Here is a 24,660-nt window from a genome sequence, read left to right on the forward strand (position 1 = left end):
ACCCCTCAATGGCCTTGGCCACCCAGGAAATGGCCATGGACGGTCGGGCCACCGCCCCGGAGAGGGAGTAAATAGACTTTAAGCAAGTCTCAACTTTCCTGTCCGTGGGATCCTTCAGCGAGGATATCGACGGTAATGGTAAGGTGGCGCCCCGAGTTAAACTGGTGACATGGGAATCCACCGCCGGTGGAGTTTCCCATTTTTTACAATGTGCCTCAGGGAAGGGGTAATTAGAAGCCAACCGCTTCTGAGGAAGGAATCTCTTACTGGGCGCCTGCCAAGCTACCGCCATATGATCCGTCAACTGATCCGACAGGGGAAACACCGCAGAAGCCACCTTAGTTTTTTTGAAACTAGGAAACTTCGACCTAGGAACCGGTGCCTCATCCTCTATAAGAAGAATAGCTCGCACCGCCCTAACTAGTGCTCGCACATTAATGGACGACTTGGTATCCATTTCCTGGACCGAGGCGTCCGAGTCAGTGTCATCAGGGACCTCCCCATCATCTGAGGAACCCTCTGAGTCCGATACCTGAGCAGCCCGTGTCATGAGTGGGCGTTTAGAAATCCTAGAAGGCATGTCAGTCTGCAACATTGACTGAAAAGCCGAGGAAGCGGCCGCCAAATTTTGCACGGAGTTGGAGAGCACATCCACCCATGGTGGAGGCGTCGCCATAGGGGCCTGAAAAGGTACCACAGGCTGCTGCGGCACAGGGGAAGCCTGTATATACATAGGCAACCCCGCATAGGGACCAACTGATTGAGACCCAGGAGGACTCCGCAATAACTGCGGGACACCCGGGGAATGGGGGATGGTCGGCTGGGGCACCGCCCTAGTAGGGAGAGCAGTCGGGACCGACAGACGGTCCGCAATAGACACCAGCACTTGAGAAAACATCGCCCACGGTGGTTCCTGCGCCAGAGAAGGTCTGGATGGGCCAGGAGCCACCTGGCATCGACTACACAGGCCATCCTGTGACAAATCCTCCCTATCTACTCCTGCAGAACAGCGTCCGCAGGAGGCCAACACCGGAGCCACTGAGCGCTCAACCTCCTCGTCTGACATGACAGAATATATTATATATCTGGCACCAGGGTAGAAGTGAAACGCACTCACCGGTGTGCTGAACAACAGCCCACAATATGGCACTGAGTAGCACACTACTGTATGTGACGGACCTCACAAATACGTGATCTATATAAGTGAGGTCAGTAGAAACGCCCCTCCCCCACACACCTGCAGGGCTTGTAGGAGAAGTAAAGGGATAGGTATAAGCTGACAGTAAGCGGAAATAAGCACAGACAGGCAGCACTAGCAAAAAGTCACATACCATGCAGGAAGATATACTCACTGCACCTTTACACTACAATCAACCTGCCCAGATTCAGTGTCTGGGAGGGCTATAGTGCTGTGTACGCTGTCCTTAATCAGGGGAGAGGTACACAGGGGGACCGGTCCGCGTGCTCCCTGAGATCTGCGCTGCCACTGTGGGAAAATGGCCGCTGGAGACCTCAGAGGAGGAGTGGCCGAGGAATCTGCAGCTCAGCGACGCCAGACTCCGTGCTGAAAGGCGCGCTGAGCTGAGGGGAGGAGCCGCTGACAGGGAAGGCTTCCTCCCCTGGCTGGCCATAACCCCAGGGATGCTGGCTTCCCGCTTGCCGGTTATCCCTGGTGGTCTAGTGGTCCCACGGGTTATGGGGGGGGGGCCCGCCGCCACTGCCAGCAGCCTCCGGTCTGTCCCCAGGACCGGAGGCTAAAGGACTGCATTTAAGGCATTCCGCGCGCCGCCGCTAGCCAGCGACGCGCGGCTTACCTGCATCCCCGGCGACTCCGGCAGCAGTCCTGGGAGGTAGACAGAGTCCGGCTAGTACGGACTCTGTCCTCCCGCCGCGATCCCCAGATCAGTACTGGCGTCGCGGCGCCAGTCGGGGATCAGAGCGGCAGCGTGGGCGTCTGTACAGACAGCCCTTCGCTGCCGTCTGTAGTAAAAATAGATTAAAACTAAATAAAAATTTAACTTAAAATAAAAAGCTTCTGGGGGCTGCTCCTGCAGCCCCCCTGCGCGGTGACCGACTCCGGCCGGGCACCAGCTTACACTGAGGTGCCTGTGGCTTGGGGGCGGGGTATAGAGGAGGACCCAAGTGCATCCTGGGAGCTAAAAGCTTAACTGTGTGGTGCCCATGGATCCTGTTCCAGCTATAACCCCCAAGGTCAACCCTGTGGACCCCCTATGGACCCTGAAGTAGAAATATTGATAGCAGATCTGCCCCTGCCACTGAGCTATGTACACAAGTAGTTCTATATGGAGGTAAATATTAATTGAAATGAGGATTTCCATGAGGTGCTATAAGAAAAAGGCATGTTTAATGCATTTATATAAGCTAAGAAAATGCCTGCAAGCAACATGATTCATGTACATATAACTGATAATTGGTACACGATATAAAAAACACACACACACACACACACACACACATAGTTAATATGCCATTGCATGTGATTCTGTAGTAAGTTAAAGGAGAACCAAAAACACTAAAAAAGGGCCCATTTATCATATCCTGCATTTTAAAATGACTAAATTCAAAGTGAAAAATTCTCCTCTTGCTGGGACACAGGCTCCAATAAGAGTCCCTCCCAGCGAAGTGCTGGAAGCAGACTGGTAGCTTACCCTATCCCCATGCTCCCAGGTTTTGTGCTGGCACACATATGTTGGCCTGTGCATGCATCAGTGGGGGCTGATGGAGGGGTTTTCTCAGGATCCCTCTCTGGTAAAATCTGTGGTATACAGTAGTAGCCCATAGGTAAATCTGACAGCTTAGCAGTGCCATATGCATCTATAGGGGCTGTTTTTGCGGTTAGTAAATGGCACTGCAACAGATAACGGATATATCTGCTGTGGTCCCTCCTTCTTAAACCCTGGGGATACATGATAATGTGTTTGGGATATCCTGCAAATATTGTTTAATAACAATGTCCCCTTAAAGCTAAAGAAAATGAGCCATTGGAAAAGGCCTGGGTTCCACGGGAGCAGGGATATCCTCTCTGATTAAAACCATATCCATCAGTCCAGGAACAGAGCCCAAACACTATATATTGAGAATACTATAAAGTAGTAGGCCAAAATAACACGTGACTCCTTAGGTGTTGTAAAAGTTAAGTCCCAGTATGCCTTGCCAGCTGATAAGTGGCAGCGCATGAGGACTCACATTATCTGGAGAGCCACAGGTTGTCCAGGCCTACTGTAAAATATACTGCAAGGTGCAGACATTTTATTGCATCTCAAGTGAGATACATAGGGCATGATACAGAGGTGCACACAGTTGTGATGACGAACACAAGTGGTTGATATTTTCAGTCAGGCAATGCGTCCAGGTTGTTACAGATAGTTACCACCAGGAGACGCAGTACGGTTTGGGCCGCAATAGCTGGGGATTTTAGTGGGTGTTCCTGGGAGGTATCACGGTGATTCACCTCAGGACGGAATTGCAAAGCTGCACGCAGGCAGTTCTGCAATTCCAGCACGAAGTGTATGACACCCCCTGCTGCATTTGTGATCCCAGCACTGCGTCTGAGGTCACAGGCTGGAATCAGCAACAAAACAGTCGGTCGCGATGGTGGACAGCGTCAGGCCGCCGAGTAAGTCTCAAGCTTACTCAGGCTGGCCAGCTTGCGAGGTAAGGATATTGCGTCTGTGGACGCAGCCCCTAGCCTTGCCACTCCCGAAAAACATGATGGGAACGTCGGCAGTCCCTGCCCCAGCACCGCCCCTTAAATGCCTCTACCTGTCAATCAGGCAGAGGCCTAGAAGGGGCTGAGTGCAATCACGCAGGATGTGTTTAGCATTGCAAATACGTGCAATGCTGAATCATCCCCACAGTGAAAGGTTTGATGTTGCATCTAAACACGCATAGTGATGGAATAACGCAGCTGCTGGTGGGCCTCTCAGTAGGCTAAGAGTTAGTTGTGGCATTAGCGTAAAGACGCGGTTGTGGAAGAATGAAGAGTGACTGGAAAATATCGATTTGTTGTACAGACAATTACAAACACTTATAGATGGGGAAACTAGCACAAACAAACAGAATGCCGACAACAGCTCAGGTCACTTACAGGGTCGACAAAGGGAATTCCGAAGACATCGTAGGAAAGAAAAAGCAACTCCTTCTCCAGTAGACTGCGCTTAATATAAGTTTTTACATTCTAAGGAGGGAAACAGGTCAGTAATATTAACTTATTGTCCAGATGCAGGTACTAGAAATAATGAGCAGATAAATTATGAACACTATTGGAGCCCTGTTACAGTGTAAAGAACCAGTAAACCTAAAAAACACAAAATGGCTTATGTAAAAGAGCCAATAACATTCCAGAAGATAGTGCTGTAATGCTTTAAGTCAGTACGCCACCAAGGTCATGAGATCAATTTCCGCCCATGGCTTATCTGTCTGGAGCTTTTACGTTCTCCCCTTGTTTGTGGAAGTTTCTTCTCACACTCCAAAAACACACTGGTAGGTTAATTGGATTTGTACAAAATTAACCCTAGTGAATGCTGTATGTATGTTAGGGAATTTATACTGTAAGCTTCTATGGGGAAGGGACTGATATGAATGTCATATATTCTCTGTACAGCGCAGGCTTGCTTACTCTCCTGGAAGGTGCGGGAGACTCACGATTTTAGGGGTAGTCCCCCACACCTCTTGGAAGATTGGGTGGATCTCCCGCATCGCGTCCATTTCCAAGTGAAGTGGGCAGGATGGGGAGAGAATACTGGGAATTACGGGTTGATAAAAGTGGTGAGGCAAGGCTAAAATTATGCAAATAGTGTTTTAGCTCCCCTTCCTTTCCCCACAAATCTGTATTTTGTCACGATGGAGACAGGACCGAATTATATAAAGAGCCTGGCCCCACCCGCCAAAATGGTCAGCTAAATTTCCTCTCTGGGCTTCTCCCAGAGAGGAGAAAAAAAAAAAAAAGTAGACATGTATGGTACAGCATTGTGCGCTATATAAATAATAATATAATACAAAAAGAAATTGCAGGTGCTGATTAGAACAGGCGATACTTCAGATAGATGTGTTTCTGTGAGAGGACAGGACATAAAGCAGATTGCCTCCTGTAATCAGAATGACAATGCAGACAGACTGTTGCCAAAAATGACTTCGAAAAGAGAACGGCTTATATAGCAAATGTAGACAGAATGCCAAATATCTCAAGTTCTATCAGGAATGAGTCATGTGAAAATCTATATATGAAGTGCCACAGTGATTTTGCCGGTTTCCTTTGAATGGATTGTCATAAATATCATGATTTTCTCAGGAACAATGGTTCAGGCTGCATATACCGTGTGTAGGCAACATGCACATTACAGATTACTGCACTATGGTTATAGTAACCAACATATCAACATTTCTTACATTCTTGGAAAATCAATTTGGCTGTCCAAGAAGATGTTCAGGTTAGTAACATACAATACAAAATTAATATTCTAACCACAAATAGAATGAAATGTAAGTTACACAATAAGAGGGTACAAATATAAAGAACACTTCTTGTCTGCAGGCGGTGTAGGGTGGCATTGTGAGAGCTGAGCCACTATTCATATAGTCTGCGGCCTATGACTTCATTAGGAACCATTATTACCAAGGTGAGGTACTTTTTGATTCTACTTAGAGAGGTCTCTGACTGCATTCTCATGAATTCCACTGGGACAATGATGGTCCAATATGTGTACTGTAACTTGATAAATCCATGGAAGAGATGTATAAGCACATATGCAAGCAGAACATAATACCATTTATGATTAACTTGTTTCTTATTTGTCACACTTACCTCTCTTGATTGAATTAAATCAGCTTTGTCCTCACCCAGAACAGCAGTATAATAGACCAAATTCTGGTTCATCAGTTCATCCACGGGGTGGAATAATAGGTACGTTTTGGCACACTCAATTGCTTTAGTATAATTATTGACTGCAAAACAGCAAAGATACAGCATAGAACACCGTAAGCTAACTTGCTACCAGAGGTGCATAGGAATAAATAAGAGAAAGACAGTTAAAGACTTCTCTCAGGTTGTCTCTATATTATCTACAAAGAATAAATACATATGTTGAGCTAACATTATATACAATTCGACAAATATAGAAGTAGCTGTAAAAAGTGTAATATATATATATATATATATATATATATATACACACATACATATATATATACACACACACATATATATATATATATATATATATATATATATATATATATATACACACACACACATACATACATACACACTATATATATATATATATATATATATATATATATATATATATATATATATATATATATATATACACACACACACCATTATCAAATAAGGTATTAGGCACATAAGCGTAATGCCAGCTATAATTCAGACCCATTCGATAGGTTTATGTAACTACAACATCTCCAATTGCTCTACCCAGCCGTGAGTGACACCATCTCTTATCTTGGAAGTTAAGACATAGTATTACGAGATTAAACATATGCTTTTCATGTTTAACCACGTCATTCTCCATTTAAGCAGCTCAGGTGGTGGGGATCAGCCAAAAACCACGTACGGGCCACAATTATCTTGGTAAGTGTAGACACATAATATAATGGTACAGAACTAAGGAATGCGTTTCTTCCAAATCCAGGCCGAATAAACAAGTTTCAACTAGGACAAAGAGTCCTCCCTAAGACCAGCACGGTGCAAAAAACAGGTGTATGATATACTCTATAAAGCCTGACGAAGTAAAGGGGGTAATCCAGAAGTAGACATGCCAGAGAGTAAAAATAATAAAAGGAGTAAGGAAGGCTCCAACCTGTTCAGGCAAAAAACCCAACAACATCAAACCGGCGGAGCCAGATACCCAGTCAGACAAATGGACTAATTAAGCGGCTATATAATAGAACCTAAACGTTAGAAAGGCCCAAGCCTCCAGAGGCTTTAGTTTTATAAAGGGCTTTAATGGAAATTCTAACAGGTCCGCCACCCCAAATAAAGGATGACAGAATACCATCAATGGCAGAGAACACCCTTTTGGGCACATATACTGGAGAATGCTGCAAAATATATAAATACTTGGGCTGAATAGACATCTTAAATAAATTTATACGCCCCAAAACTTGCAGAGGCAGTTTTTTCCAAACATGGATTTTCTGACTTGTTATGGGATAAATATTTTGTAATATATAATCCGAGGCCAGACGTGTAATCCAAACGCCCAGATGTTTCACTGCAAGGGGCAAGGCAGTTCTTGTTCAGGGATACAACCTGAAATGGGAAATATGTTAGATTTGTTCCAATTAATAAGTAACCCTGAAAACACGCCAAACATATTAATAATACGCAACACTGACTAATGAACCCACCGAGTCTAAGAATAGCATATCATCTGCATATAGGGCCACATCATCCTCAGCCATACCGGACCGAATACCTCGAACATCGGGATCTGCACGTAATAAAGAGGCCAATGGCTCAATGGCCATAGCAAACAATGCAGGAGACAGCAGGCAACCCTGACGAGTCCCCTGCGTTAGAGGAAAAGGAGCTGACGTATACCCATTAACAGACACCCTAGCTGCCGGAGAAGAATACAGGAGTTGAATCCAGTGTATAAAACGGGGTCCAAAAGCAAATTTATGAAGCACAGCCAACAGGTAGCCCCATTCTACCGAGATGAAGGCCTTGGCGGAGTCCAAAGACACCACCACCACTGCCTCATCCCCGAGCACATCTCTCCTTTGTAAATGATAAAACGACAAAGATTCTGGACCGTAGACTTCCCCGGCATAAACCCAGTCTGATCGGGGTGCATAAGTGACGTAATACCTAGAGTTAAACATGTAGCTAATATTTTGGCTATTAATTTGACATCTGTAGTTAACAGCGAAATAGGAAGGTAAGACTCAGGAAGTGTAGGTTCCTTCCCAGGCTTAGCTAGTACAAAAATAATAGCGTCAGACAGAGGCAGGAAGAGACTCCCAATCAAATAGAGAATTAAATAAATCTAAAATACAGAATAAAGAAATCTTTAAATTATCTGTACACCTCCACATGAATCCCATCACAGCCAGGGGCCTTGGAAGCAGGGAGGGAAGAAATAGCAACCTCAATTTCCTCCAAAGTAAATGGAGCATCTAGACATGTAATAGCTTCCTGAGAAAGCTTCAGCAGGGCAACTTGGTCCAAATAGTCCTGAAGCTGGTCTGATGAATAAGCAGCTCTTGAAGTGTACAGAGAAGAGTAATATTTACAAAAGACCTCGGAAATACCATCCCACGAATAACACGGCTGACCACTAGAATGGAGAAGATACTGCACAATATTGGTATGGGAGTCATCTCTTGCCAAAAAAGCCAAATAGCTGCCACCAACCTCAGCCTGAAAATATTGGTTATGTCTAGAGAAAAATAATCTGCGTTTGAATTTATCAAGAAGATATTCCGACCACTCCCCCTGAGCATCCAACCACAACTCACGAACAAGTGGTGATTGAGACAGAATATATTGAGTCCCTAGTTGCGAGCACAAGAGCTCAAGGTGGGATTCCTCCTTCCTATTATGCATTTTGATTTCAGAAACTCATTTAGTAAATGAGCCTTGCATATAAGCCTTAAAGGCTTCCATATAAAACTTTCCTAACACTACATTGAAGTGGACAACCTCTGGCTCTTCAGTGGTCATGGAATAAAGTTTGAGAACCACATTTTACCCAAGACTACTATATAATATGGAAGCCTCAATTTCCTCCATTCAGAAACCTTTTTACATAGGTTGTGGAGGTTAAATATAATATATACAGGAACAGAAAAATAAAATGTATCTTCTGGCCTGGCTTAAAAGTCAGACTAACAGTAAATTGCTATAATTGTAAATGATGCAAGACAGTTATAACAGTCATAAAGCTATTGCTGTATCAGGGTGCTACAGTCCTATGAGGATTTAGAACAGGAAAAGCACATAGCAGGTGGTGTACAGGCTTCCACTGAATGGACCTACAATGTGTGACTACAAAATCACACAGTACAGAACAAAGAAGATGGTGGATTCAACACAAGCTCTATTATTTCATTTACGCAAGTATTTGGTCCATTTGAGGGAGGAGTGAATTCAAAATCCCCTTATACAGGGTTTATCAGCTTTGCAATGAAAATCACTGGTGCTAGGGGACTATTTAATTTTACAGTGTACTATAGAAAGGCACTTTTCTGCTCCCCATATGGCCTCTGCTAAAAAAGAAAAAAAAAAAAAAAAAAAAGTGTATGGCATCACAATTGTGTAAGAACTTACTGCTGTAGTATGCAAATTGTAGGTAGTTGAAATGTGACGGTAGGAAATCTTCAATGGGCTTCTCTCTGCCAGGTTGTGTAGCCAGTTCTGACACGCAGCTCTGCCTGCAGCTCATCACTTGCACATAGTGATCTGGAAAACATAAGACACTGTAAATAGACAATCGTCATGCCATTAAATGAAGAATTGAACTAAATTGTTAAGAAATGTTATTATATATTAACAGTTATTTATATAGCACACACATTATACAGCACTTTACAGAGAATATTTCAGTCAATCATTCACAGATGACCCTGCCCCAGTGGAGCTTGCAATCTATGGGCCCAATTCAGGGTTGTACGCTATTTGAATCACTGCTGCATCTTTAAGTTTAGAATCAGTCTAGAGGCAGATGGCAGCCGTGTATTATAAGCAGTAAGTGTAGTATAACACAAAGTGTAATTTATGGAACAGTTAAACAAACGTTGAACAACATCTACAATCAGGTAAAATTAAAAAAGCCATAATATTACAAATGTACTGTCTGAACATACCTAGAACTAAGAGGAACAAACAAAACCCATAGAGCTGTATGCGCAATGCTGGAGCTTAGGAGATAAATCTCAGAGCTAATAGCAATAGTGACTAGGGATGATCAGGATAGTGTGGCTATTACAGAGTCATGGTGCAATGAAAAACGGGACTGGGACATAGCTATACCGGGATATACTTTATTTTTTTTAAGATTGGAGGCGGGGTAGCAATGTATGTGAAACACAACATAAAAACTACTTCAATACAAAAAATTGCAGAAAAAAAATTTTGACTATAGAAACAGGGGAGAAAGACATTATTTGCACTGGGGTTTACAGAACACCAGGCCAGGGGGAGGAACTGGACAGGAACCTTTTGCAAGACATCACTAAAATGACTTTAAAAAGGAGAGGTAATAATCATGGTAGACTTTAATCTACCAGATGTAAAATTGGGAGGGCCCTTTTGCAAGTTCCACTAGAAGTGGGGACTTTCTAAATGCCTTGTAGGGAGCATTCCTCAAGTAACTGGTAAGGGAGCCCACTCGCAAAGATGCTATACTAGACATCATATTCGCATCTGATATCCTATTACCATTGTAAGTGTCGGAGGGAAACTAGGATCCAGTGACCATCAAGCAGTATGGTTTAGTATAAAGATAGGATGCGACTCATGCCACATAAAAACAAAAAGGTTTTAAATTTTAGGAAGGCTGATTTTGCAGAGATGGGGAGAGGTGTAAGCAATTCATTGGCAGATTGGTAGAACTTGGGGGATGCAGTCAGGAAGCAGACAGTCGAAATGCCGACCGCCGGCTACACGACTGTCAAATCCCAGAAGGGTATTAATGACAGGCGTTGAAATCCTGACGCCAGTCATTAGACCTACGCAGGGAGCCCAACGTCCGGCATACCGAATGAACGCACCCCCTGGGAGGGTAAGGTTAGGCTAGGATAAGGGGGGCGTTAGGTTTAGGCACTGGGGGAGGGGGGGGGGGTTAGGGTTAGGCACCCTAAGGGAGGGTTAGCATTACTTGCCTAAATCCGCTGTCGGGATCTTCACCCCTGCCGGGCTTCCAGCGTTGGGATTCCCTGTGGCCGGCGGTAATACATACAGATTCCGAACTTGCAAGGAGTGCAGGAGAGGTGGGAAGAATTAACAAGTGCAATAGAGTAAGCAACAGATGTTTGTATCAAAAGGGTTAGGAAAGGCACATGTAAAAGGAAGCCAGTATGGTTTACAAAAGAAGTAGTATCAGCTAGTGTGAAAGCAAAAATTAAAAAAAAAAAAAAAAAAAAAGGTAGGGCATTTAGGAAATATAAGCAGACTCAGAATAATGAAGACACAGAGGTTTATCTTGTCAGAAGGAAGGGAAAGTAACGGAATCACTAAGACTTTTGGAACATCTCAAATCCAAAAATGTACAGGTTCCCAAACAGCATCGGTTCACTATAGGGAGATCATGCCAAACAAATCTTACTGATTTTTTTTGACTGGGTGACTAAAGTAATAGATCAAGGGAGGGCCATAGATGTGGCTTATCTAGACTTTAGTAAGGCTTTTGATATGGTCCCACAACGCAGACTGATAAATATACTTGAAAATTTGGGATTCTTCAATTAGCCGCAAAAAGTCTGCCAAGTTTCTCCTCCCAGACTTTCCGCCTACATCGCATGTTTTTGGAGAAAAAAAAAAAGTCTTTAAGCGCACCCGCTGTTCGCCCAATTCAGTTCCAAAGGACGCAAAAACGGGACCCAGCGAAACTCATACAGACGAAAAGTGCTGTGAGTTTTGGGGAAATCAGCCTGACACCCCAAAATTTGCACTCACATTGGGGATCACTACAGACAGCCCGAATAGCCCTGCTGAAGGTATTTGGGGTGCTTAAATGAGCTCAATAGCTGCTATTTAGCGTCTTTGCATAAGTGGTGAAGAATAGAATTTTGCATTACTTTTTGGTGAAAATAAGTAGTCCCAGCAAAATTGGGGTACATGAAAATGGGTGCTAGCATATTTTACAGTTGTTAAAGTGAAGTTTTATAAAAATTTCAAAAACCCACCTTCCGCAAGCACCTGCAATCAAAAAAACACCTGGGGCATACTTGGAGACCCCCATTGAGTCTATTTCGCTAGTTTTTAACTTTGTCCCCCCAATGTATTTTTTTTTTCACCTCAAAAATGAAAGTACTTTTTTGGGGTGTTCTAAAGTATTTTTTTATTTATATATTTTTACGCAGTTTACCTTTGGGGGACTGTCGAAATGGTACTGGGGGGGGGTTTCAGAAGTGTGCACCCCAAAACCGGAATTCTTCACTTTATTTTCGACCCCTTATTCATAGGCAAATCTTTTTCGCAGGGTTCATACCAATGACTTTCTGCGTAGGCGAAAAGTCTTTCAAATTGAATACGGGGATAAGTTTTTGCCTGGCGAAATGACGTCACCAGCGAGAACGGCTTATCGTGGCTAATTGAATATGCCCCTTAGATGGTGAAATGGATCAGAACTTGGTTGCAGAATAGGAAACAGTTATAGTAAATGGAGTGCAGTCTCAGGAAGGAATTGTGACCCCCCAAAGGTCTGTACTTGGACCAGTGCTTTTTAATATATTTGTTGGTGACATTGCAAATGGTATTAAAGGGAAAGTATGCCTTTTTGCAGATGACAAAAATATGCAACAGGATAGACACACATGCAGGAGTAAGACATGATGGAGGAATGGTCAAGAACATGTCAACTTCAGTTGAATGCTAAAAAATGCAAGATTATGCACTTTGGTCTCAGAGTACCCTCAATACTATATTTTAGCTTTTGGGTTCTTAATGGAAATTACAGGAGGAGGAAAGGGATCTAGGAGTCACTATTTCAGGTGATTTAAAGGCAGGTAAGGATTATAACAAAGCAATGAAAAAGGCAAGTCAGATGCTTGGTTGCATAGGGAGAGGAATCAGTAGCAGGAAGAAGGAAGTAAAAATGTCACTGTATAGAACATTGGTACGGCTTCATTTAGAATACGGTGTTCAGTTCTAAAAGGCAACTAAAATGGTGCATGGCCTACATCACAAAACTTAATAGGAAAGACCAAGAGATCTCGTTATGTATAGTCTAGAACAGAGAAGGGAAGGGGGAGGGGGAAACACATAATAAAACCCATGATATATTTGAAAGTATCTAACTAGAGATGAGCAGGTCCGGTTCTCAGAGAACTGGACCCACCTAATGGGGAGAGTGATCTGAGCCACTGCTCCGATGTCCCTGCCTGCCCCGAATCCTTCTCAGAGGCAAAACCTTGCGCTCCGACCGAGGCAAAACCTTGCGGTTCCGCTGTCGGATCACGAGGTTTTGCATTGAGCGGGCTTAATATTTATTGACTGAGAGAGCAGTCTGTCACGGCTCTCAGCCAATCAGTGCTAAGCACACTGGAAGTTAGATTTTAAGAAGATGCCGCCCTAGACTGACACCGCCGGCACCCCCTGCTGCTGACCCCCACTGGCAGCATCCCCCGCTGCCGACACTGCTGGCACGCTGCATTGAGGACACCACTGGCACCCATGCACCGCAGAGACCATCAAAACCCCCACACTGAGGACACCGCTGGCACCCCCACTTTGCCGACACTGTCAGCACCCCTGCCCTACGTACTGAGGACACAGTCAGCGACCCCACACTGAGGATACCACCAGCACCCCTGCACTGCCAACACTGTCAGCATACGTGCACTGAGGACACTGCCAGCACCCCCACACTACCGCCCCACGTATTGAGGACGCAGTCAGCGACCCCGCACTGCCGCTACTCCCACACCGAGGGCATCCCCGCACAGCCGACACTGTCAGCACTCCTGCACAGAGGACACCGCTGGCACCCCCGCTCTGCCGGCACTATGCACTCAGGACACTGCCAGATCCCCCACTCCGCCAACACCGACTGCACTTCCGCATGGAGGACACTGCCAGCACCCCGCACTGCTGTCACAGTAAGTGGACTCTTGGTGTATCCAACCCACACTGTATATAACACACTGTATCCGTGTTGGAACTTGGAAGCTGAACTGCCACATGTTAGTGCCGCCCACTGCTGTCGCTTAGCTGCAGGCCCCCATACACGGCACGATATACGTGCTATATCGTGCCATGTATGGGCACGATATCGTACTGCGCGCTCCCGCGGAATCATAGATCGCATCCCCAGATCTTCCTGCATGTTCATCTGATCTGGGATGCGATGTACGATCCCATTCAGATGAAGGAGGGGGGAGCGGCATATTGTGCAGTCTGCGGGGACCGCACGATTGCCAGCAGTGACAGCACGATCCGTCTGCATCGCACAGTGTATGGCCACTTTTAGTCAGACAGCTAGCTGGATGCAACCTTTTGGCCCTAAACTAGATGAAAAAAAAATTATATTGTGAGGTGGTCAAAATTAATTGGAAATAAAGGTTGAGGTTAATTAGCGTTCCCGCTAGGTTGTTTCAGCGGGGAGTCGCGCCCTGCCCTATTTCTGAAGGGCAGAAAGCACCCTGCCCTCCAGCGCGGCCCCCAGTTGAGACAGCCTGCAGGTTGTCTCCACCCACGGGTCGCAGTGTCGAAAATGGGACACGTCATAAAGACATGACCCCTTTTCGGCCGCGCGCGCAGAAGTGCCCTATCTCTAGGTCCGGTGCCCTGCCTGCTATTAATACTGCAAGCCCAAATTATGTGATTTCAGCTGTTTTTATAATTTATTTTCTTTTTAAAAAAAAAATAGAAATCAAAAACACGCAAGGGCGGTTTTGGCAAAACCAATCCAGATCCAAAACAAGAGGAGAGACAGGACCTCATTCAGACTCGGTCGCAAGCGATGCACGCTCGCAACCAGGTCAATGTTTTGTTCCTGCGGCCACACTGCACGTGCGCAAGCCCGGAGCGAGAGACACACTCTGGAGCTCACTACAAAAGGGCCGGCTGTCGATGTTGATCGACAGCTCGGCCCGTTTTGTAGGCGGGGCGGGGTGGCTACACAAACTGAGGCGTTCCTGATGGCACGCTTGCCGTTTTGTGGCCGGCCGCACTGACATCAGCAGTGATGTCAGTGGGGAGCTTCCTTCTTGATCAGAGCAGAAAGCTCCCTGGGGCTTGCGGTTGCCAAAACCCAACCTTAGGGTCTCGTCGCAAGCCCCGATGGTCTAAAAAAAGAAGCGCCCGCCCTCATTCAGAGAGAGCGATCGCTTCTTGCGACCGCCTCTGAATGAGGGCCACAGATCCAAAGCCAAAACACAGGGGTCGGCGCACATCTCTAGATTTAACAAGGTGCAGGAGGGAGAAATTCTCCAAAAGAGTGGAAGTACTAAAAACATGAGGACATGCACTGAAACTGGAGGGAGGTAGACTCAAAGGAAATTTGAGGAAAAAGTTACTTCACAGAAAGGGTAGTAGATAAGTGTAGCGTTCCCGCTAAGCTGTTTTAGCGGGGCGCGGCTCCCTGCCCTCCTTCAGGAGGGCAAAAAGCGCCCTGCCCTCACAGCCTGAGGGTGGAGTCTTCACCCGCGGGTCGGGAAATGTGCGGTGACCAGGTCACCGCCGGTGAATAGATGCCCCCGGAACTAGAGTGAACACTATAAGTGCAATAGCCTCCCATCAGAGGTGGTAGAGGCTAATACAGTAGAACAATTTAAACATGCATGGGATGGGCATAAGAATATCCTTTCAAAGAACGGAGGATCACATAGGGCACACTAAATGGGCCAAGTGGTTCTTATCTGCCGTCAAATTCTATGTTTCTATCTTTGGACTCAGCAGCAATGTGAAAAATGCTAATGCTGCAGGAGGTATCTAAAGGCTAAAGACATCCACTGCCGGCATTGCAGATCCAAGTGCTGCATCAGGAAGCCATCTCCCATCTCAGTAAGCTTACTCAGAACGGCAGCCAGAACTCATCTGCCAGGAAATATGCATCAGAAGACACAGAGCACATTTACAAAGTGGACATGTAGCCATGATTTTGTAGAACTGTCATCATGGCTTAGAGGACACTGAGCAATCTCGCAGACATTGATCACGTGCCAAACAACAAACAATCAGGCCCTATAGTCCCTATTACATGGGCACACAAACAGAAGTAATTTGTCAGCCGCCAACTTACCCCATGCAAAACACGGATAGAACATACAAACTCCATACAGATCAGACATGACTGGCAATTGACAACAGTGCTATGAAACAGTAATGACAAACACTATGCCAATCGGGCTGCCCTATAATATTTCGTTATATATATATATATATATATATAATGGAAGCATGAACTCCATATAGTTTCATATTTTCTGGTGACTAGTGCACAAGCCAGACACCCCTTTCCCAGCAGCTAGTGCACAATATTGAACCCCTTTCCTGTAAATTCCTTAACAGGTAATAGAATTATAGTGTCCCATTGCTGTTATGGTCTGGTGGCACTTTATTTCCTGGCATATTATAATGATCGATCAAAGGGAGCTCAGTGTAGGATATGACACTTAGGGGTAGATTTACTAAAGCTTGAAAAAAAAAAAAAAAAAAATGAAATAAGTGGTGGGTGTTGCCCATAGTAACCATTCAGATTCTGCCTGTCATGTCTCTATTGCATCCTAGAAAATAATAGACCGAACCCGATTGGTTGATAAAGGCAACAGCACCACTTTTTATTTTTAGAAGCTTTAGTAATTCAATCCCATAGTATAAAATAGCACAAGCATTGAGCAAATCAATGACTGAAGTCCTCCTCACATGATAAACACATGTATCTGTCCATGCATGGTTCAAAAGTGTGAAGACATGGGCATCACTGGCCTAAAATAAAAATACAAACGTCACAGACAGCCTTGCATAACAGGCTTAATGGAGTTGTAAACCTCCAAAAATTTTTTATATATCTTTACTAAATATTACCTATGTACAAATAAGCCATACTACTCACAAACAACTAATGTTCACGCACATCAAAGTTATGTGTACAGCAAAACAAGAAGCCCATATGCTTTTAGCAGACAGAAGTTCAGGAAAGTTACGCTTTCCGGAGCTTGCTGCTTACAGACATCGCAGCCCCATGGATTGCTATGGGTACTGCTGTGCTGCAGGTCCGCAGCGATTATCCCCATTATTATCATATAATACATACAGGAAACAAAATGCAATCTTTAAATTTAGTAATAGTGACTACAGACGCTGCCCTATTCTTAAAGTACTAAACATTTTGTTGATAGCATCCCATTAAACATTTTCAATCATCAACATCACCCTATACAAGCTAGTGTAAATAGTTTATATAGAGTGTGGATAATGGGCCTCAAAAACACTATTTGCATTACAGTGTCCTTATAAGGGTCACTCCACTAAAATTCATCAAACCCTTATGCTGGGGTACTACAGATAACTACTAACACATCAGAAATAAATTGTGCCTTAAATCACCTGTTAAAACGCAAACACAACTTCTGCCACATGACATAAAACCCAATTCTTCACAGCCTTCCTTAGCTACATCTACAGCCATGAAACAAAGGGCCTGATTCAGAGGTGCACGCGCTGCCGATGTCAGACGGAGTGATTGTGTTTGATACTACGCATGTGCCCTGATTGTGTCCGTACAGTGGGCCTGATTCAGCAGCGTAAGCAATTGCAATTACTTATGCAGATCGATCGATTATTAAACACTACGCATGCACCACGATTACGGACGCACTGAGGAATCAGTCGCAGAGTGAGTGACAGGCTGTGAGCGTTTGGTGGGTGGTGACGGGGCGTGGCTGGGAAACGCAGGCTTGTCTTTCCGTTTGAACGCCATTTCTTGGGCGTGCATTAGTTAGCCACTGCGATTGCATACGCAGCATGAGAGCTCTCTGCGAGCGACATGGTTTGCAGTTTCTGTGCCTGGTCAGACCTGCTGTAATTGCGCGTGATGGGCCGGTGTGCATTGATGATAGAGCTGTATACACAGAAGTGCGAGGTAGTATGGATGAGAGAAAGCAGCAGTGGGAGTCTCTATGCTGGATGAGCTATGGCGGGCATTACCATAAATTTGCAGTTGCGTTCTGTACAAGTTTGCAGCTGCGTACGCAATAGCGATCCTTACTGACTTAGGCCCAGAGTTGTAGTTGTGATTTAAGACGCACACAGAGAAGTGGATAGAAATTGTAGTGTCCGTTCCTGGGCAGCGACAGGGAGGTGTCTTAGCGCAGGCACAGAGATGGTCCATCTGATGGGCGTGTTATGGAAGCATGGCGGTGCGTCAATGAAAGTGACTGCGTACACAGACGATCAAACACTCATATAGGAAGCCATACTCTGATGGGGAAACTACATCTGCCATAGGGCTATGTACAAAGCAGTATTACTTCATGTACGGACAGTGAGAGTCTCAGTCCTTCACATTCGGATGCACAAGGGAAGGCCTTTAGCATAAAGTCGCAGATGGGAGAGCGCTACTAGATGCAGCTGCGGGAGCTCCTGAGGCCACCTCAGAATTGTAGGCTGCACAGATTCCTATAGTTACAAATTTAGTTAAGGAAAGTCAATAATTGACTTTCTGTGTGTTTCAAAATGCAGTTTCAATATTATTATTTATTATCATCATCAATTTATATAGCAATATAAAGATTTTTGCCATGAAGTAGCACCCAGCACAAGGATTTAGATCAAGCAACAATCTTTGAGTGGCGTTACCCTTTAATTATACTTTAGGATAGCTGACATGTCATGGATCTTACCCGTAATACTCTGGAATAAATCTTCATTGTAATCTAGATAATTATAACCATCATAATCATAGGGCCCTTCACAAAGGTTGCGACAATCAAGGTCCAAAATAAAATATTCCTCTAAGGCTTTTTCAAAGTGCCCGATAGAAGATGCAGACTCCTCATCCGTGTAGTAACTTACTCCCAAGCGGAACTCTTGCTGCAGTGGAAACAAAAAAGTTTGTTACATTGTTATTAGACAACAAAGGGTGTAGTACAGAGGTTCCCAAAACTCCATGCTTCAGCACAGGTGACCTCAGTCACTTTGATTTAACCATCTGGACTCAAGCATGGATATCCTAAGAACACGGACTGTAAAGGCGGAGTTTGTGTAGTATATTAGTGTTCTGCAATGTAGTAGAAGGTAAAATGCAGTGGAGAAGATTGTCATTATTTAGATATTAAACCTGTATTTTTTTTCTTGTCTACATGAAATGTACAAGTAGATAGCACCATTATCTAGGACCATAAATTGTGCAATATCTTAATGTCAGGGTTTCTTGATCCGCAGGCAGGCAGAACTGCGTGGTCCCTCATACATACTCATAGCCTGTTAAAGGATATAGGATCATGAAAACTTAGTTGTGTATTTATTACATAGTACAAAGTGCATCTAGAAACGAGTTTGCCGAAGAGGAGCAAAATTCAGCCCATTAAATTAGAAAAGGAGACCCGATCTCTGGCACATCACATGTTCTGACAAAATAATGCCCTCCTGGAGGGAAAAAAGCCAACTCACTCCTAAATGTGCCCCCTCTATAACTCAATTAAATAAACTTGTCCCACAAAATTAACTCTTGCTTGTGCATAAGTGTGGGCACTTATGGCCTACCCATACTCATGACCAAGTCCTCCCAGAACAGAGCCTTAATATCTCCGAAAAATATAGAAACAGATATTGATAACCTTAAATTTACAGGTGTTTCCTCCTGGTGGAACTTTCATATCGGACTGTTGCTTCTGTGGGATTTATTAACAGGTTAAACCTACTGGTGTTACAAACAAATATCCTTATGCAACATTTTTGGGTGTGCCAAGGAGCACTCAGTCCAATATCCCCTCTTCCCTGCAAGTAAGAATCTTGTGTATGTCTGCCTTCCACTGGGCAGCCGCTCTGGGTATTGCACACATTCTCTCACAAATTAGCAATGGACTTCTTACGGGCAGTTTGACTTGCAAAGTCGAGGGGGAGTGGATGCTCTATTTCAGTGCTCAAAAGGGTTTCCGCACCACACAGAGTATTTGGTACCAGTTTACTTTCTTATATGTATATGACTAGTCCACAAGACAGAAGCCCTAAGAAAACTAAAGTTCCGCTACAGTAACTGATTAAAAGGAACTTGCCTATTTACTAGTAGAGTTCGCTTTCCCTTAATTTTTATGTAGATGACTAGCAAAAAGCTAAGTAATTTTGTAGAAAGAACCCAATTTGCTACATAAAATTGATAAGCCTTAACAAACATTAACTCTGGCGAAAAAAATAAAAAAAATCAAAGGCTACTGCTATTCATGCTTTATTATTAACATTTGGACACAGCTTATCAAGCCTGACAAACATGGTCTGATTCGGCCAATAGGTCAGAGCAACAGGATGAGTGTCCAAGTTCGATGCACATCCAGATGGCCAAATAGGATGCAATCTGTTAGTTCCGCACTGAGACACACACAGAGAGTGTTAACTTCAGACGACAAACATGTTCAATAAGGACTCAGGCCACTTGCACTACATCCATGACTAATGTTATTTTATAATAACTTGCACTACATGCAGCAGTTTTTTCCCCAGGGCTCCGTGGTAAATGTTCCCAAACCGCCGAGCGACAGTGGTGAAGATCACGCTCTCAGGCAGATTTTCTCCATTTCAAATTCCTGCTGTCATCCTACAGTGCTACCCTTTCCCTCTCTAAACAGTCATATTTCAAGAATCTCATCTCCTCCCAGTCCTCAAATCCCCAGCGTCTTTTCCACCTTCAGCTCCCTCCTCTGCCCACCCCCTCCTTGTCTCCCCTCCTTCTTTCTGCCACTGACTTTGCTACCTACTTTACATATAAAATTGATTCCATACGTCAGGACATCATATCCAACCACTCCCCCAGCTCTCCACCTCCACTTTTCCAGGATAACTCCTCCCCATCCATTTTACCAACTCTGACATCCTTTTCCCCTGTATCTGGAGAGGAAGTAAAGGCCCTCCATCCAGTCCACCCCGCCCCCCTTCCCTTCCACCTCTCCCTTTTACCCCATCCCCCCTGCCTTCTCCGCTACCTCTTTCCTTCTGTCAGCTTGCCACCTCATTGACCTCTCCCTCTCTTCTGGCACTGTCCCTTCTGCATTCAAGCATGCCCTTGTCTACCCCATTCTTAAAAAAAAAAAATCTACCCTTGATCCATACATTCTCTCTAACTACCAACCCATCTCTCTCTCCTCCCTATTCTCTGCAAACTTCTTCAGCGTATTGTTTACAACCGCCTCACCACATTTCTTTACTCCCACTCCCTTTTCAGTCTGGCTTCCGTTCTCTCCATTCCACTGAAACTGCCATCACAAAAGTCAGCAATGACCTCCTTGCTGCCAAATCCAAGGGCCACTACTCCCTGCTCATTCTCCTTGTCCTCTCTGCTGCTTTTGACACTGTGGACCACCCTCTCCTGCTGCATAATCTTCATTCCCTTGGTCTACGTGACAATGCTCTCTGCTGTCCTCCGACCTCTCTGACCGTTCCTTCTCAGTTTCCTCTCACGACGACTCCTCCCCCCCACCAGCCTCTTAAAGTAGGTGTTCCATGGTTCTGTTCTTGGACCTCTCCTATTCTCTCTATACATCCTCTCTAGGTAAACTCATCCGCTCTTTGACCTTAATTATCTCTATGCTGATGATACTCAGATCTACCTTTCCTCACCTGACCTCTCCCCCTCTCTACTGACTCGTATCTCCAACTGTCTCTCTGCTATCTCTTCTCTCCAGTGTGCTCAGTGCTGCTTCTCGGCTCATCTTCCTCTCCAAGTGCTCTACATCTGCCTCCCCTCTCCTACAAGCCCTCCACTGGCTCCCCTTCCCTTTCAGAAGCCAATTCAAGGTTCTCACACTCACTTACAAAGCCCTCACCCATTCCTCTCCCATTTACATCTCTGATCTCATCTCCCTTCACTCTTCTGTCCACCCTCTTCATACACGCTACCTTTCATGCCAATTGATTACTTCCTCCAACTCCCGCCTCCAAGATTTTGCCCGCACTGCTCCCCACCTTTGGAACTCCTTCCCTCTTCCCATCAGACTCTGCACCTCTCTACAATCATTCAAACAAGCTCTTAAGACCCACTACTTCATTAAAGCCGTCATCCTAACTTGCTGCTACATCTTGCTTCCTCCCCGCCTACCCCATCTGTGGTTGGTAGGCAACGGGTTGCCATGTGTCACTCCTGTTTGTCTGCCCCTCCATTTTAGAGCCGTATTCAATTTCTGGCGAAAAGTCCGGATCAGAGATACTTTTTCGCTGATAAGGTAATTTTCACCCGTTTTGCTTTTACCCCGTTTTCAATTTGAGAGACTTTCCGCCTAGGCGGAAAGTCAATGCAATGTAATAGGAGAAAAAGTTTCGCCTATGAATAGCAGGTGGAAAAAAGTGCAGAATTGGGGTTCTGGGTTGCAACGTTGCGGGAACCCAGCTGCAGCCTTCAGACAGTCCCCCAAAAGGTAAACTGTCAAAAAAAATTTTAAATAAACACTTAACACCCCAAAAAAATCACTTTAATTTTGGGGGAAAAAAAAAAAATGTTGGGTGACAAAGTTAAAAACTAGCGACCTTGACTCTGGGGGGGGTCCCCAAGTATGCCCCAAGTGTTTTTTTGATTGCAGGTGCTTGCGGCAGGTGGATTCTTCACGATTTTTTCAACTTCACTTTAGCAACTTTTAAATATGCTGACCCCCATTTTCAAGTACTCCAAATTTGCTGGGATAACTTATTTTCTGGAAAAAATACTCCTGAATACTATTCTGCATCACGTATAGAAAAACGCTATTTAGCAGCTATTGAGCCCGTTTAAAAACACCAAATACCTTCAGCAAGCCAAATCGGGGGGTACCATAGAGAACCCCCATGTCAGTGCATCTTTTGGGGGGTGTCAGGCTGATTTCCCCAAATCTGACAGTACTTTCCGCCTGTTCAAGTTTCGCCGGGTCCAGTTTTCGCGTATTTTCAAATAGAATACGGGGTAAAGCGTGATACTTTTCCATCTACAAAACAGGCGAAAAGTCCGGGCAGCGAAAAAGTATTGCGGCTCGGCTCAAATTGAATACGACTCTTAGACTGTAAGCTCTATTGAGCAGGGCCCTCTACCCTCTTGTGCTTCTCCCTACTTTATTTTCGTTTATCTCCTACTCCCCACTAGTGCAACTAACACTTGGCTGTTTATGTGGGTGTAAAGGTCGCTAATATAGCAATGTTTATTATCCTTGTCTGTATATTGTAAGTCATTGTTTACTTATTTGTTTATGTACTTTGTAATGCTGGGCATACACAGCCAGATAAAATGTCTGTCAAACCGACAGACATTTTATCTGGCCGGCTGCCAGCCGCAGATGTCGCCGGCATACACTGAGAGAAATCTCACAGTGTATAGCCCGACATCTGCGCTCCGCCCCCGGGGGAGGAGACATTTCCCTGTTCCTTCCGTAGGAAGGAACACAGGAAATGTCTGTCTGTCGGCCGCGCTGGGCATACACTGCCCGATGCGGCCGACAGTTTACCGGGTAAATATCGCATCGGACAGGCATGCTGGACAATTTAACCCTCGGTCGCCCGCACACACGCTACAATTATCGGGGCGATCCGCCGATATCAGGCGGATCGCCCCGATAATTGTAGCGTGTATGGCCAGCATAAGGAACACTTGTGGCGCCATATAAATGATAATAAATAGTCTCACAACCCCAGCAAAAAAGAGTTGTGTGAGGATATGGTAGGGATGTGTGAGCAGGAGGACCAATGCATTCACGGACACTGCAAAAAAAGGAGGGCAACCAAAAGTTGCAATAAGTGAATTAAAAAAGTTTTGCCATTTAGGTTGTAGTGTAGATGTAACAGAACGGGCTTATTCCACCACCCTGTCCCTTTTTATTTTCTTCACTGATGCCATCAGTAGAGACAGACAGGATGTGATTTCTACGGCAATTGGACTGTGGGCCTGATTCAGACCCGCTCGCGAGCGCTATGCTATGCTAAGCAATCACTCGCTCCGGGGCGGCTGTCGATGTTGATCGACAGCTCGCCCCGTTTTGTAGGCGCGGAGGGGGGGTGGCTGACCAAACAGAGGCGTACGTGAAGGATATGTCGTTCAGACATATCGCTGGTACACACAAGATATATTGGTCAATCAATTGAACGGCCAATATATCTGCCAGTGTGTACCCAGCATAACTATTTAATATGAATTTGCATGAGTCAAATCTGCTTAGCCTGTGAGATTAAAAAGGATACATTTGTAGCTTTCACAGAGTTTTGGGCAGACTGCCAATTTTCATTGGAGCCAGCCCTGGGACCTGTGTAATGTAAGTGTCCCCATTTTTAGGCATTAGGACATCCCTAACAAAGTTCAAACCTAGGCAAACACCTAATCCTGGTCATACTACACCACCATGCCAAATTTGGTGGAGCTAGGTCCAAAACTCTGGCCGTACATAAAGGACAGACAGACACATATTCTTGCTTACTATATAGATAATCCAATCTCTGGAACGGTCAACAAAATTACACATATCTGCAGATAGAAGTCAATGTAAAAGGCTTATGGGGAGCTTGGTATGGCAGTACAATTGCTGTTCTTTATATTTTCAAATAAGTATACTAAGTATTCAGAGTTGGACTAGCCTAACAGCGCTACTTCAGTGTTGCCCCAGGCTATTTTTTGCGGGTGCACCACCCGGCAGGAAACAGCCTACCACCCGGCACTTTGGGAGCCTGCAAGTGGGGACAGTATGTGGGAGCTGTATAAAAAGGACCAGATCCAACAGACTTTACAGTTTTTTCATAATCAGACAACTGGGCCTCTAATAAGAAGAGTATAATTAATATATAAA

The 24,660-nt window shown here is 44.8% G+C and overlaps 1 protein-coding gene across 1 annotated transcript in view; it reads right to left on the reverse strand.

The window, feature by feature from the left end:
- Positions 1-24,660, reverse strand: part of P3H1 (prolyl 3-hydroxylase 1) — a gene marked incomplete at its 3' end in the record, with an annotated part of 69,093 nt that overhangs the window by 39,851 nt on the left and 4,582 nt on the right. Inside the window, exons 3-6 of the mRNA XM_088461235.1 lie at positions 18,556-18,745; positions 9,320-9,451; positions 5,825-5,964; positions 4,109-4,198 (exon numbers count right to left, since the gene is read on the reverse strand). Of these exons, the coding sequence (XP_088317361.1) occupies positions 4,109-4,198; positions 5,825-5,964; positions 9,320-9,451; positions 18,556-18,745 (552 nt within the window). The remainder of the gene's footprint in view (positions 1-4,108; positions 4,199-5,824; positions 5,965-9,319; positions 9,452-18,555; positions 18,746-24,660) is intronic.

The sequence above is a fragment of the Taudactylus pleione genome, unplaced genomic scaffold (genome assembly GCF_031769625.1).
Source record: "Taudactylus pleione unplaced genomic scaffold, aTauple2 ptg001031l, whole genome shotgun sequence".
Classification (NCBI taxonomy): domain Eukaryota; kingdom Metazoa; phylum Chordata; class Amphibia; order Anura; family Myobatrachidae; genus Taudactylus; species Taudactylus pleione.